This window comes from Rhinoderma darwinii (assembly GCF_050947455.1).
Source record: "Rhinoderma darwinii isolate aRhiDar2 chromosome 5 unlocalized genomic scaffold, aRhiDar2.hap1 SUPER_5_unloc_51, whole genome shotgun sequence".
Classification (NCBI taxonomy): domain Eukaryota; kingdom Metazoa; phylum Chordata; class Amphibia; order Anura; family Rhinodermatidae; genus Rhinoderma; species Rhinoderma darwinii.
Window position 1 is genome coordinate 79,588 of NW_027461811.1, and position 16,637 is coordinate 96,224.

The following is a 16,637-nucleotide window of genomic DNA, read 5'->3' on the forward strand; positions in this document are numbered from 1 at the left end:
TCCGTGCCCGGCCTTTCCGCGCCTTTCCACGAATGAAGCAACTGGTACCTTTTGTACCAGTAAAGCTTCCGTCGATGAAAGGCGCTGACTGACTGACAGGGAAAGTCATCCTGCCCAGCCAATCAGCGCCTTTCTTAGATGCTGTGTTCAACTCCCTGAAGACCTGCGCAGAAGAGAGCAGGTCTCCATGGCTGCCGGACGGCGTGGGAGCGGGAATAAGGTGAGTTTGAATTTTTTTATTTTTTTAAATTGTAATAAAAGTGTGTGGCTGTATCTGCGAGGGGAGGGGGGAACTTTGTCTACACGGGGGGGGGGGGACTTTGTCTACACGGGGGGCCTTTATCTACGGGGGGGGGGGCTTTATCTACAGGGGAACTATATCTACAGGGGAACTATATCTACAGGGCTGGGCTATATACAGAGGAACTATATCTACAGGGGGGCTATATACTGGAGTGGGCTGTCTATAGAGCACCATATACAGGGGTGGGCTATAGCTACACCTGTAGATATAGCCCACCCCTGTATATGGTGCTCCATAGATAGCCCACCCCTGTTTATAGCCCCCCTGTAGTTATAGTCACCCTGTATATAGCCCAGCCCTGTAGATATAGCCCCCCCTGTAGATATATTCCCCCTGTATATAGCCCACCCCTGTATATAGCCCCCTGTAGATATAGCCCCTCTGTAGATATAGCCCCCCTGTGTATAGCCCACCCCTGTTGATATAGCCCCCCTGTGTATATCCCAGCCCTGTGTATATCCCAGCCCTGTGTATAGCCCAGCCCTGTGTATAGCCCAGCCCTGTAGATATGGTCCCCCTGTAGATATGGTCTCCCTGTAGATAGCCCAACCCTGTATATAGTCCCCCTGTAGATATAGTCCCCCTGTAGATATAGCCCACCCCTGTATATAGTCCCCCTGTAGATATAGCCCACCCCTGTATATAGTCCCCCTGTGGATATAGCCCACCCCTGTATATAGTATCCCACAAATAGCTCCCCCTATAGTGCTCCACAGAAAGCCCACCCCTGTATATAGCCCCCTTGTACATATAGTCCACCCCTGTATATAGTGCTCCACAGATAGCCCACCCTTGTATATAGCATATACAGGGGTGGGCTATCTGTGGAACACTATATACAGGGGTGGACTATCTAGTGGAGCACTATATACAGGGGTGGACTATATGTACAAGGGTGGGCTATATACAGGGGTGGGCTATCTGTGAAACACTATATACAGGGGTGGACTATATGTGGAGCACTATATACAGGGGTGGGCTATATCTACAGGGGGGCTACATACATGGTTGGGCTATCTGTAGAGCTCTATATACAGGGGTGGGCTATATCTACAGGGGGCTATATACAGGGGTGGGCTATCTGTAGAGCACTATAGGGGGAGTTATTTGTGGGACACTATATACAGGGGTGGTCTATATGGGGGCACTATCTACAGGGGCCCTATGGCAGGCACTATCTACAGGGGGCACAGTGTGTGTGTGGGACACGGTGTATGGTGCTATTATAATTAGAGGTGCAGTGTATGGCGCTATTATATGTAGGGGCGTAGTGTGTGGTATAATGATAACGTTATATTTATTTATAGGTGCAGAAATGTAGGTAAAGTGAGAAGCTGAAGACATCTGAGCGGCAAACTGCAGAAATGGGCTGTGACCGGGAGAAGTCATCATAGAGGTCTGGACCGGATGGAGAGGAAGAACTAGAATCTGAGACGTCACCGGTGAGTCACTTAATGTAAATGTTTGTTCTGCCTCTAATCAGTATTGTAGTCACTGTATGATGTGCAGAGAGATGATGGGTGGTATGATTATGATAGGATTTATTTTTTGTGAAACAGCATCTCCCAGCATATCCTTATCATTGTTTGGGCCATGCTGGGAGCTGTAGTTGTACGCCGTACACACCTATACACCAGGGGTTGCACTAAATTGAGCTGTATTTGTGCTGGTGTTGTATATATGTAGTGAGCTTGCTTCTGGGGCTGTATATATGTACTGAGCTTGGTTCTGGTGTTGTGTATAGAACCATATTGCTTGTGAAATGTACAAATGTTTATATGCTCGAGTTACATAAAAAGAAATGACACGTCGATTGGTAGAGAAAACAAACACGGCGAGGGGGAAGGAGATGTCGGGAAAGAGGTTGCGGGGGGCGCCAAACGGAATCTTTGCCCCGGGTGCTGGTGAACCTAGCTACGCCTCTGGCTTCCGGAAAGATCCATGATTACTGACACTGAAGAACTATCTACACAGCTCTGTATATAATATTCACTGATATGTTCTTCATCAATGTACCTGCTGCTCACATACCAATGCTCATTGTGACATCACTACTACATACCAGTGCTCATTGTGACATCACTTCTACATACCAATGCTCATTGTGACATCACTACTACATACCAATGCTCATTGTGACATCACTACTACTATAAGGGCAGCTCTCCCAGGGCGGGGCCTTTAGAATCTTGCTGATTGGTTCTTGTGCGCTGCACGTCTCGTTAATTAGCAAAGTGATTACAAAATGTTGAGGAAAGTGAAGAAAGGTTTGAAACTCGATAAGAGTTCCAGTCTGACCCGGGCCGAAAAAAATATCTGGTAAGTGAAGGAGGAGAATCTCAAGTGTTTCTAAAATGTTTAGATTTCCACAATATTATTAAACACGAGATGATGTTTTGTAGAAACATTTTGTCTCTACGAAGCTTGTCCCTGTTCACACTGGGAATAAATAAATCCTGTATTTTATAGTGTGAACAAAGGTTTATTTCTTCAGGTTATGTAAGAGAAGTAGATATCCCAGATCTGCTGTTCCATCAGGAATCATAACAAGGGATTGTGTGTTTTACCCCCAGAGCTGCTGGATCCCAGCTACAGACAATCTGCCCTGGGATGTTCAGATACTGATTTCTCCTGCATTACAATGACTATTGAGCAGTAATCATATTTGTACAGTATATGTATGTGGAGAATATATATAGACACAGACCTTGCACTTGACATGCATTTAACTTGTGCACAACTTTTCTTTATGTCCATGTCTTTCTGATTAATATTCATGTACATGTAACTCAGTGTAACTCTATGGACTGTAACTGTCACTCGTAGTTTACATTGGAGCCATCACTCCACAAATAATAAATGTATCTCCAGTCTTATAGAGGGAGTTATGAGTATGGGGCCCCCCTCTATTACCTCATATGGCCCAATAGGTCAGTATAACCCCTTCCCTCTTTGGCCGCTTTTGACCTTCCTGACAGAGCCTCATTTTTCAAATCTGACATGTTTCACTTAATGTGGTAATAACTCCGGAATGCTTTTACCTATCCAAGTGATTCTGAGATTGTTTTCTCGTGACACATTGGACTTTATGTTACTGGCAAAATTTGCCCGATACATTCAGTATTTAATTGTGAAAAACACCAAAATTTAGCGAAAAATTGCAAAAATTAGCATTTTTCTCAATTTAAATGTATCTGCTTGTAAGACAGGCAGTTATACCACACAAAAATGCTGCTAACTAACATCCCCCATATGTCTACTTTAGATTGGCATCGTTTTTTGAACATCATTTTATTTTTCTAGGACGTTACAAGGCTTAGAACTTTAGCAGCAATTTCTCACATTTTCAAGAAAATTTCAAAATGATATTTTTACAGGGGCCAGTTCAGTTGTGAAGTGGATTTGAGGTCCTTAGATATTAGAAACCCCCAATAAGTCACCCCATTTTAAAAACTGCACCCCTCAAAGTATTCAAAACAGCATTTAGAAAGTTTCTTAACCCTTTAGACATTGCACAGGAATTAAGGCAAAGTAGAGGTGAAATTTACAAAGTTCATTATTTTTTTCCAGAAATTCATTTTGAATCCATTTTTTTTGTACCACAGAATGTTTTACCCAAGAAATGCAACTCAATATTTATTGCCCAGGTTCTGCAGTTTTAGGAAATATCCCACATGTGGCTCTAGTGTGCTACTGGACTGAAGCACCGGCCTCAGAAGCAAATGAGCACCTGGTGGATTTTGGGTCTCCTTTTTATTAGAATATATTTTAGGCACCATGTCAGCTTTGAACAGGTCTAGTGGAACTAAAACAGTGGAAACCCCCCAAAAGTGACCCCATTTGGGAAACTACACCCCTCAAGGAATTTATCTAGGGATGTAGCAAGCATTTTGACCAGCCAGTTTTTTTGCAAAAATTTTTGGAACTAGGCCATGAAAATGAATATCTACATTTTTTCAAATAAAATGTAGGTTTAGCTAATTTTTTTTCATTTCCAAAAGAACTAAAGTAGAAAAAGCACCACAATATTTGTAGAGCAATTTCTCCCGAGTAAAACAATACCCCACATGTGATAATAAACAGTTATTTGGACACACAGCAGGGCTTAGAATGGAAAGAGCGCCATGAGGAAATTATCTAGGAGTACAGTGAGCAGTTTGACCCCACAGGTGTTTTACAGAACTTATTGGAAGTAGGCCGTAAAAATGAAAATCTACATTTTTTCAAATAAAATGTAGGTTTAGGTATTTTTTTTTCATTTCCACAAGGACAGAAGGAGAAAAAGCACCATAAAATTAGTAAAGCAACTTCTCCCGAGTAAAACAATACCCCACATGTGGTCACAAACATCTGTTTGGACACACGGTAGGGCTCAGAATGGAACTAGCACCATTTGGATTTTGAATAGTGTCTGGGCGCCATGTCACATTTGCTGAGCCCCTGTAGTACTAGTACAGTGGAAACACCCCAAAATTGACTCCATTTGGGAAACTGCACCCCCTGAGGAATCATATAGGGGTATAGTGAAAATTTTGATCCCAAAGGTTTTTTGCTGAATTAATTAGAATTAAGCTATGAAAATGAAAAATAATTTTTTTTTCCAACAAGATGTAGTTTTAGATCAACATTTTTCATTTTTACAAGGAATAGAGAAGAAAAAGCACCCCAACATTTGTAAAGTAATTTCTCCCGAGTACGGTAACACCCCATATGTGGTTATAATAGGCTGTTTACGTATATGGTAGCATTCAGAAGAAAAGGAGCGGTACTTATCTTTTGGAGCGTAGAATTTGCTGGAATGGTTTGCGGACGCCATGTTGCATTTGCAAAACCCCTGATGTACAAAACAAAAGTGACCCCGTTTTAGAAACTACACCCCTAAAGGCATTTATCAAGGGGTGTAGTGAGAATTTAGACTCCACAGGTGTTTTTCAGAAATGAATACGCAGTGGATTGTGCAAAGTGAAAATTGCAATTTTTCCACTGATCTGCCTATTCATCGCACAATATGTTGTGCCCCTGGAGAATCTAACCCCATAAATTGTTAAGCGGGTTCTCCCGGGTATGGTAATGCCTTACTTGTGGCCATAAATTGCTGTTTGGGCACGCTGTAGGGCTAAGAAGGAATAGACCGCCATTTTGAGCATGGATTTTGCTTGGTAGTTTTGTTTGAGTTTTGCTGGTATTTCTGTTTATAATGTGGGGGCATGTGTAATCTGTGCGGAGAACATCAGGATATATGTAATCTGTGCGGAGAACATCAGGATATATGTAATCTGTGCGGAGAACATCAGGGCATAATAAGAGGGTATAATAATGGGGTAAACAATACAATTCTCCATAGATGTGTGTTACGCTGTGAAGCGATCCGTTATGCACAGGCCAGTGTAACACTGATAAACGGTTTTCTTTCTTATCCCCCTTTTGTAACGCTCTGCACCTTTTGGGGACTTTTTCTCCTTCGTTGTTTGGGAAATATTGCTGGGAAAGTTTTCCGCTGGTATAATACGGGCGCCCTCGCTTCCAGCGGATGTGCTATGTCCCTTCCTTTTCCTAGTTCCTAAATACTAGGGCCCTGAAACTGAAGGAATGTTCCCCTCCGGCCTGCACATTCAGATGTTTTTTCATCACCGCATTACTAGTGCCGTAACTTTTTTGTTTTTCAGTTGATTGAGCGGTGTGCAGGCTTGTTTTTTGCGAGACGGGCTGTAGATTTTATTGGTACCATTTTGGAACACATACGACTTTTTGATCACTTTTTATTTCATTTTTTGGTAAAGGAAATTACCAAAAACAAACAATTCTGGAATCGTTTTTTATTGTTTTTTTTATCGGCATCCACAGTGCGCCATAAATTACATGTTAGCTTTATTCTGCGGGTCGATACGATTACGGCGATACCAAATTTATATAGTTTTTTTTATGTATTGCAGCTTTTGCACAATAAAATCACTTTTTTTATAAAATCATTTGTTTTCTATGTCGCCATATTCTAAAACCCATAACTTTTTTATTTTTGCGTGCACAAAGCGGTGTCAGGGTTTATTTTTTGCGGGACGGATTGTCGTTTTTATTAGTACTATTTTGGAGTAAATGTGACTTTTTGATCACTTTTTATAGCATTTTTTGGAAGGAGATGTGACCTAAAAACAAAGATTCTGGCGTTGTTTTTCATGTTTTTTTTTACGGCGTTCACTGTGCGGGATAAATTACATAATAGTTTTGTAGTTTGGGTCGTTACGGACGCGGCGATACCAATTATGTATAGTTTTGTTTTTTTTTTATGGGTTTTCCCATAATAAAAGACTTACTATGGGAAAAAAGTCAGTTTAGCTTTATTTTTATTTGAAATGTGTGTGTTTTTATTGTTTTACCACATTTTTATTATCTTTTTTTTACTTTTCTGACTTGTCCCACTAGGGGACATGAGGGCCTGATGCCCCGATCGCTACTCTAATACACTGCACTACATACGAAGTGCAGTGTATTAGCGCTGTCAGTTATTCACTGACAGCAAGCCTATGAGGACACGCCGCAGGCGGGTCCTCATCGGCTCCCGTACAAGGCAAACTCGGACGCCATTTTCTGGCGTCCGATTGCCACAGCAACCCAGCGATTGCATCACTGGGTTGCCGGTAGGGTGAAAACCTATCAGATGCTGCGCTCTATTGAGCGCAGCATCTGAGGGGTTAATCTGCCGGATCGGAGAGTAGCTCCGGTGCTGGCAGTTACAGGAGGGTGCCAGCTGTATAATACAGCTGTCACCCCGCGGTGATGGTGCCGGCTCTGCTTCTGAGCCCGCACCATCACTGCGCCGTACATCTACGGCGCTTTGCGGGAAGCACCTCCCAACAGCGCCGTACATGTACGGCGCATGTCGGGAAGGGGTTAATGGTGGACAAGCTTGTAAGGGCTGTTTGCATGGAGTAATAACCCCCACTACCCTAATACTGCTATTTAGATATGATTTATGGAGGAATGTGTTGTATTATATATATATATATATATATATATATATCTCTATCAGTATATTTATGTACTGAATGGCCACTTTCTTAGAGACACCTGCACTTTCACGGTTAGAGCTTCCCTTTATGAAAATTAGACATTAGTCATTAGACCCTGCGGTGCAGCATTAGATCAAGTATTTGTATGTTGAGAAAAACCACTGTGCTCACTATTTAGCAATGTTGATTTCTACTTTATTCAGCATAAGCAGTAGTGGGATGTGGAGTGTTAACCTACGGCAGTTTCACGTGTACCCTTATACTTTGTAAAGGCCTCGGCGTTATATAGAAACAAGGCAACTTTAAATCGTACATTACAGTGATACATAAGACACAACAAATGTTTGGACAGAGTCTACGCAGTTACATCTGTATAAGATGAATAGAATAACATACTTTAACTTAAAAAATGCACTTAGATCTTTGCGATCAATAAGACCTAATGGAACGAGGGCTTCCGCCTGTAAGATCAATTTCTGCCTCTTTTTTGAAGCAAAAGGTTATGTCTATTCCCCCCCTGTGAAAGCGTGTTTAATGCACAAAATGCCCGCAATCCACATTCCCCTGGGATTACCTCCATGATATGTAAGCATGCGTTCACTAAAAGGAGGAGATCCCTACCTTGTACCCAATAGATCGTACATGCTGCCTGAATCTCTTGAATATCGGGTGGATGGTCCTCCTGATGTAATAGAGATTACAGGGACACATGACAATACACACAACAAATTCGGTTCTACAGATGTTATCCACTTTAGTCGTCAAGCCTCCTAATTTCAATCCTTGCACGATTGAGTTGGCTGCAGAATCTGCAGTGTCCAGATCTATAATCTCCTCTCGGAGCCAACTCAATCGTGGAAAGAACCTGAAATAAGGAGGGAAACTATAGTCACACAGTTTAACCGCTTCCCGACCGCCCACTGTATATTCACGTCGGCACTTGCTGGGCTCTGTGCAGTGCCGACGTGAATTCACGGTGGGTGTTAAAAGCGCGATCCGGGTGTCTCAGAGTAGCGCTGACACCCGGATCGCGCTGTTATCACCTGCCTCTGGTCCCGGAGATATGATCGGGACCTGATTAGTTCAGGTCCCGGTCATGTGATCGCAGGGAAAGTGTGTTGTAGCAACGAACTGGAAAGTTTGTTGCTATAACAAAGTGGAACGTTTGTTGCTACAACAAACTTTCCCGGGGACCGATTGCGGGTGCTGCAGTCGGTTATAAGGCAGAACCGGGGGCCATATAACAGCGCCCGGGTCTGCCATGCACAGCAGCCTATGAGAACCAGCCGGATGCTGGCTCTCATAAGCTTCCTGTCAGTGTGACTCTCAGCGTCACACTGACAGTTTATAATACGTTACACTACCTAGGTAGTGTAATGTATTATAGCAGCGATCAGTGCTGCCAGGCTTCAAGTAAAAAGTAAAAAATAAAGTAATAAAAAAGTTTTATAAAAGTGTAAAAACAAGTTATAAAAGTTACAAAAAAAAAGAATGCTTTTTTCCCTATAATAAGTCTTTTATTATAGGAAAAAAATGAAAATGTTAAAAAAAAGTACACATATTTGGTATCACAGCGTTCGTAACGACCCAAACTATAAAACTATAATATTATTTTTCCCGCACGGTGAACACCGCAAAAAAAATAAATTAAAAAACAATGTCAAGAATCACTTTTTTTTGGTCATCAACCCTCCCAAAATATAGAATAAAAAGTGATCAAAAAGTCGCATGTACCCCAAAATAATACCAATAAAAACTACAACCTGTCCCGCAAAAAACAAGCCCTTACACCGCTTTTTTGACGGAAAAATATAAAATTATGACTCTCAGAATACACAAAAAATAAATAATTTCATCAAAGTGATTTTATTGCGCAATCGCCACAAAACATAAAAAACCTATATACATATGGTATCGCCGTAATCGTACCGACCCGCAGAATAAAGTAAAATGTCATTTATACCGCACGGTGAACACTGTAAAAAAAATATACGAAAAACATTGTCAGAATTAATGTTTCTTTGTCACTTTGCTTCCAAAAAAATCTAATAAAATGTGATTTAAAAAAATCACATGTACCCTAAAATGGTACCAATGAAAAGTACAGATTGTCCCGCAACAAATAAGCCCTCACACGGCTCCGTTGGAGAAAAAATAAAAAAGTTCTGGCTCTCAGAATATGGCGATGCAAAATGTGCAGAGTGTTCCAAAAGCGGATAAGATTGGGCACCATTTATCAGTGCGACACCGGCCACATATCTGCGAATTATTATTTATGTACCCCATTATTATACCCTCTTATTATGCCCTGATGTACTCCGCACAGATTACATATACCCCCACATCATAAACTGAAATACCAGCAAAACCCCAAACAGAACAGTTACCAAGCAAAATCTGCGCTCCAAAAGCCAAATGGTGTTCCCTCCCCCCACAGCGTGCCCAAACACCAGCTTACGTCCACATATATGACATTTTATATCTGGGAGAACCCGCTCAACATTGTATGAGGTATTTGTCTTCAGTGGCACAAACTGGGCACAATATATTGTACATTAAAATGGCATATCAGTGGAAAATTTAAATTTTCACTTTGCACCATCCGCTGCGCATTAACGCCTTGGCGCACCACGACTTAATAGCATGTCGTGGTGCGAGGGGTTATTTATGGAGCGGGCTCATGCGCTGTGCACGCTCCATATTCTGCAGGTGTCAGCTGTGTATTACAGCTGACACCCGGGACTAACGGACAGGAACAGCGATCGCGCTGTTACAGGAGCCTGTATAATGACATTATACTGCAATACATTAGTATTGCAGTGTATTGTACCAGCGACCTAATGATCGCTCGTTCCAGTCCCCTAAAGGGACTTTTGGGAGGTTTCCACTGTTTTGGTACCTCAGGGGCTTTGCATATGCGACATGACACCCGAAAACCATTCCAGCTAAATTTGAGCTCCAAAAGCCAAATATTGTTCCTTCCCTCCTGAGTCCTGCCGTGGGTCCAAACAGCAGTTTATTACCACATATGGCGTATTGCTGTAATCAGGACAAATTGCTTTACAAATTTTGGGGTAATTTTTCTCCTTTATTCATTGTGAAAATTAAAAATTTCTATGTTTTTTCAGAAAAAAGTAGATTTTCATTTTCACGGCCTAATTCCACTAAATTCAGCAAAAAAACTGTGGGGTCAAAATGCTAACTATACCCCTAGAACAATTCCTTGAGGGGTGTAGTCTTCAAAATGGGGTCAGTTTTGGGGGGATTCCACTGTTTTGCTTACTCCAGGGCGTTGCAAACGCGATATGGAACTGAAAACCAATCCAGCAAAATCTGCGCTTCAAAATCCAAATGGCGCTCCTTCCCTTCTGAGCTCTGCCGTGGGTCCAAACAGCAGTTTAGTACCACATATGGGATATTGGCGTGAAGTAGCTTTACAAGTTCTGGGGTGCTTTTTAATCTTTATTCCTTGCAAATATTATTTTTTTTAATATTTTTTCAGAAAAAAAAGTAGATTTTCACTTTCACAGACAAACTTCAATAAATATAGCAAAATACCTGTGGGGTCAAGATGCTAACTATACCCCTAGATAAATTCCTTGAGGTGTGTAGTTTCCAAAACCGTCTCACTTTTGGGCGATTTCCACTGTTTTGGCACCACAAGACCTCTTCAAACCTGACATGGTGCCTAAAATATATTCTAAAAAAAGGAGGCCCCAAAATCCACTAGGTGCACCTTTGCTTCTGAGGCCGGTATTTCAGTCCATTATCACACGAGAGCCACATGTGGGATATTTCTAAAATCTGCAGAATCTGGGCAATAAATATTGAGTTGCATTTCTCGGGTAAAACCTTCTGTGTTACAGAAAAAAATGTATTACAAATGAATTTGTAAATTTGTAAATTTCACCTCTACTTTGCTTTAATTCCTGTGAAGTGCCTAATGGGTTAAGAAACTTTCTGAATGCTATTTTGAATACTTTGAGGGGTGCAGTTTTTAATATGGGGTGATTTATGGGGTCTATCTAGTACATAAGGCCCTCAAAGCCACTTCAGAACTGAACTGGTCCCTGTAAAAATAGCCTTTTGAAATTTTCTTGAAAACGTGAGAAATTGCTGCTAAAGTTCTAAACGTTGTAACGTCCTAGAAAAATAAAATAATGTTCAAAAAACAATGCAAATATAAAGTAGACATATGGAATATATAAAATAGTAACTATTTTGTGTGGTATTACTATCTGTTTTACAAGCAGATACATTTAAAATGAGAAAAATCATAATTAACTCTTTCAGCACCCTGGACAGTGACTATCTCCTGACGTCGCGTACCGGAATTTTTTTTGCCGGGTTCGGCCAAAACGAGTTCGGCCGAACCCGGTGAAGTTCGGTTCGATTGTCCGGGTTCGCTCATCTCAAAGACACTCCATTTGGATGTTTGGAAACAGAAAAGCACGTGGTGCTTTTCTGTTTACATTCATCCTTTTGACAGCTGGTGCGCTGTTTCAGTCGGTTCGCACGGAAGTGCTTCCATGCGACCAGCGTGGTTTTCACGCACCCATTGACTTCAATGGGTGCGTGATGCGCGAAATACGCGGAGATATTGAGCATGTCGCGCTTTTTGCGCAGCTGACAAACGCTGCGCAAAAAGCACGGACTGTCTGTACTGCCCCATAGACTTGTATTGGTCTGTGCGTGGCGCGTGAAAACCACGCGGCCCGCACGGACCCAATACACGCTCGTGTGAATCCCCCCTTATTACCACATAAAGAGACACATGTCAGATTTGAGAAAATGGGGCTGGTCATGAAGGTCAAAATGAGCTCGGTCTTGAAAGGGTTAAGTTGTTATGATGGTCCTCAATGGTTGCTTCTAGCAAAAACAGAGACGACATTATACTTTATAGTTCTGTCTGCCAAGTTCCTGGATCCTATAAGACATCCATACAGAATATGTGCACACTGATTCCAACTAATGTACTTACCATTTGTTTTCATCCTGATGGAATAAATGGGATCTGTCAGAGGAGACATTGTTTATTTATTGTATTTTTTCCATGTATAGTAGATGCAGTATACAGAATACATTCAGCTTTCTCTTTAAAGTCACTGCTAATGCTGCATGTACAATAATGATCCAGTCATTCAATGTTCTCATTTTCCTAATTATTTATTCAACTTTTAGGGCCGCCGATGACGAATCGGAAGAACGCCTCCAAAGGGAAGGCAGACAGTTCAGTGACCATCTTATAAACCCAGTGATCACCGATGTCCCTGACTTTAAGGAGAGATTATCTGGAGAACTGGTCTTCCTGAAAACATCCCAGATCGTCCATGGAATCTTCTCTGAGGTAATTTCAGTTCTATGTATCTGACCAGCAGGTTGTATATGAAGAGATGATTGTATATGGACGAGTGTTATTTTCATAGATGCTTTATGAATGTTATCAGTGAATATATTCAGAGTAATATTGGTCATACATCTTCCATATGTTCTGTCTGATCTCCAGGTTGGGCTGAGAATGAAGCTCTGCTGTGAGAGAAGTTGTAGATCTGTCCAGTACATTGTACAGCACTGTCCTCTGTATACAGCAGTGGTGACTAGTATCTGTATACAGAGGTTAGGATAGGGAAGGCTATATATGAAACAAGTGTATACTCCCAGAGTGTAATTCTGTCTCCATTTACTTACGCAGCTGATTAAAAAAGAGAAGATCGGACGAAAGAGGGAGAAAATTATCGAGTTTAGGAGAGCGCCTCTAATAACAGTGCTGGCTGTAATATCAAGGCAGCAGGATTCATTTCTGGCGGAGGAACTCCTATGGATAGATTACAACCCTCTAATGGATGAATTCATGCCTAGAAGGTAAGGGATCATGGGAATTATATATCCTTCCATATGTCCACTAAACTGATCACATTACCATAGAAAACCTCACTAATTTTGCAGTAATGCATCATATGGTATATTGCCACAAGTCTTATCTACTATAAATCTCAATATACTTTGTGTTATAACAGCCCCCTCCCCCATAATGAGCTGTGTAATATGTGGTGCTGTCTAAATAAAGGCTGATAATAATAATATGAACTATAATGTAGTAAGAATTATAACTTATAATATAGAGAAATTGTTCCAACAATGATTCTCCGCTAAATCTTATTCTCTGTCTTCTTCATTTCCTGCAGGATGTGGCCGGTGTCCAAAATCAAGATGGCCACAAAACAGCTCCACCAATTATATCAAATTGTGTCTGTGGAAACTGAAGGAGAACATTTATTTCACGTTCATTCCCCAAAAGAAGAACGTGACAAAACCTTCCTTCAGTGGGAATATATAATCCATCACATCAACCAGCAGGAACCTGTGAGTCACGATTTTATCCACTGAATTACTGGGGTTTTGTAGGTTTAGTGATGGAAAAGGAGAAATTGATGGCACAGAACAAAGAGACTTGTAGTAGGACGTTCTGGTGAAGTCTAATGGAGATTGAAGGCCTTCTCCTGTATCTTTGACATAATGTTTCCTGCAGCTCAGCCGCTCATGCTTTATTAGGGTATGTTCACACGTACACGTCCGTAACGGCTGAAATCACAGAGCTGTTTTCAGGAGAAAACAGCTCCGCAATTTCAGACGTAATGGCAAGTGCAGGCGCTTTTCGCGGACGTAATTGGAGCTGTTTTTCCATTGTGTCAATGGAAAATGTCTCCAATTACATCTCAAGAAGTGACAGGCACTTCTTTGACGCGGGCGTCTTTTTTACACGCCGTCTTTTGACAGCGGCGCGAGTAAATAAAATGACCGTCGGCACAGAACATCGTAAAACCCATTCAAATGAATGGGCAGATGTGTGCCGATGCTTTGGAACCGTATTTTCGGACGTAATTCGGGGCTAAAACGCCCGATTAACGTCCGTAAATAGGGTGTGTGAACCCAGCCTTAATAATAATAGTAATAGTAATAACCTTCATTTCTACAGCAGGTATAATATATTCCACGGGACAAATGAGCGGCCCCTGCCCGTTAGCGCTTACAATCTAGAGATGCCGGATTGTGGGGTTCCTTGTATGTCACAAATAGGAACTAACGTCTTTATTCATTGTCTTTCACAGTTTCATCTTGATGACATATTATTTGCAGATACAAGGTATGTTATTTATTTCACTCTCATCATTTTATTTTATGTCTTTTTTACGTTTTGTGCTGGGACATGTAGACCCCACAGGTTATATTAATAAATGAGGCCCTAGAGGCTGAGTCAGGACAAGGTACCATTTTTTTAATTAAAACATAGTATAAATTTAAACCCCAAGTATGAGAAATAGGGTAACATAAAATTCAGTAAAAGAAAGGACTGTGTCTCCAGAAGTTGTTCTATAACATGCAATAATTCACATATCTTTTCATTTTTCCTTTTTTGCACTTCACAGGTCAATGGATTGGAAATTCAATGAAAAGATCCGTAATATCGATCCTGAATGCTGGATAGAAGAGGAGAATATAAAGAGAAGTAAGTCATCTTTTATAGTGTGTATGGTGTCTGTACATCAAGCTCTTATAGAAAGTGTGACTGCAGTTATTCCGTCTTCTCCTGGATGAGACGCTGCTTCCTATGTGAATGTCATGTGAACAGAAGGAGCTACAAGACGAAGTAATATGCAGGAGTTTAGTATCGGAACCTGATTACTTTACACAACCCGGGTAATAAAGGGGGTTACTGATTAAGGGGTCCCCCTCTATTATGTCCATATGCCCTAATAAATCTTAAATGTGCATCGCTGAATACGCCGTTCTCTTCAGAAGAATACACAGGGGGTCTAAATCTAATTTAGAGGAAAAATACAATGCTGCCGCTCATGGAAACCAATCATATCTCTGCTTTCATATTTTAACCTTCAATAGTACAATGGAAACTTAAATTTGATTGGTCGCCATAAACAAAGTCAGCTGTTCCTACCTACAATTGTTTATATACATTATTCCTGTATCCTTCTGGGCGGCCCACAATATTTACTAGAATATTACTGGAGCTCGTCCTCACTCAGCGATAGTGATGTACACCGCACCCCACCATACACGTAACCTGTGTGTACAAAAATTCCAGGATTTAGGCATGATGAGGTTAAAAATGCAATAGGCACTCAAAACCACAGCATTCACAAACAGTTGTGTAAATGGGTAGTCATAACTATCCATTCACTGCACAAAAAATTAACCAACACTGCAAAGTGTGAACGAGGCATAGTTTATATATTGTAGGTATATAAAGGTATTGCAGGTACTTTGTGTTGCGGCTTTATAATTGTGTTATTTTGTTTTAGGGGGCTGGCTAAGAATGAGTGATGATGTCAGATATTGGTGGAAAGTTGCTAAATCTAAAATCTCTGGAAAGAAAGTCACTCAAGAAAAAAGTAGAGAGAGCAAAGAAAGATCAGAAAGCATTAAAGAACCCTCCTCTTCTTCATCATCTCAACCAGAGAGCTCAGACCCAGAGCCCACCGTGCAGGGTGACCTTACAGAGCTAGTCCTGAAAGAGGTAGAAGATCCTAAGGAAAACATCAACTTATTAAGATCTGAGGAGCAGGACCTGAGAGAGAGGATCATAGAAGTGCAGAATGGACAGATTGTGAGACCACGCTCAAATCTCAGGTTAATATATGACAATGATTATACAACAACTTGGAGACTATCTGGCTGGTGGGAAATGATCAGCCTATAATTCTGCTTTATCAGAGGGTTACAAAATCAGCCCCTTCCATCCGCTTTCAGGAATCTGTTGGGAGAATTTTCCATTCTTATCAATAAAAATTCAATGATTCATCTGAATAAGTGCTTCTTTTATTCTTGCGGCAAGGAGACAAATGGCAGATCAGCAGTTGTCTGAGCTTCATCACATAAGCACACGTTTATATAGGCTTTAACCACAACCAGGTGACATTTTGCACATGACAGTGAGTATCTTACACAAAATACTAGTCTAATGCAGTTTTGCTTCATATAGCATATTTTGACACTAACAACTGAAACTGGGATAAAGTTGAACTTCCTTAAAGTCCATCTGTCTCTATTGAGAAATCCAACTGCCCCAAACTTGAAAGCAAAGCATATTTAACACTTTATCAGAAAAATCATTTCCTGAGAAGTTCTGCATAGCTCAGTGTATATTTCATTTCATTGCATCAAATAAGCATACATTTTAAATAAAACTTTCCTAACAGAATCTCAAAAAACCTAATGTTTACAATTCAAAAGTGCAAAGCAGGAAAAACAATCAAAAGTTCTTTGCAAATATCAGAACTTCCCGCACCGACCCGCACCATGTGTGCAAA

General features: G+C 41.0%; 1 protein-coding gene across 2 annotated transcripts in view; it reads left to right on the top strand.

The window, feature by feature from the left end:
- Positions 1 to 16,126, top strand: part of LOC142696297 (uncharacterized) — a 32,076-nt gene extending 15,950 nt beyond the window's left edge. The window contains exons 1-7 of one of the 2 annotated variants that reach the window (XM_075847627.1): positions 2,509 to 2,623; positions 12,493 to 12,658; positions 13,004 to 13,173; positions 13,497 to 13,674; positions 14,421 to 14,455; positions 14,739 to 14,818; positions 15,630 to 16,126. In XM_075847627.1, coding sequence (XP_075703742.1) covers positions 2,550 to 2,623; positions 12,493 to 12,658; positions 13,004 to 13,173; positions 13,497 to 13,674; positions 14,421 to 14,455; positions 14,739 to 14,818; positions 15,630 to 16,027 — 1,101 coding nt within the window. In that variant the 5' untranslated portion in view covers positions 2,509 to 2,549 and the 3' untranslated portion in view covers positions 16,028 to 16,126. Of the gene's footprint in view, positions 1 to 2,508; positions 2,624 to 12,492; positions 12,659 to 13,003; positions 13,174 to 13,496; positions 13,675 to 14,420; positions 14,456 to 14,738; positions 14,819 to 15,629 lie in introns of those variants that run through there. The other variant, XM_075847626.1, reaches the window with a different exon arrangement.
- The last annotated feature ends 511 nt before the right edge of the window (positions 16,127 to 16,637 follow it).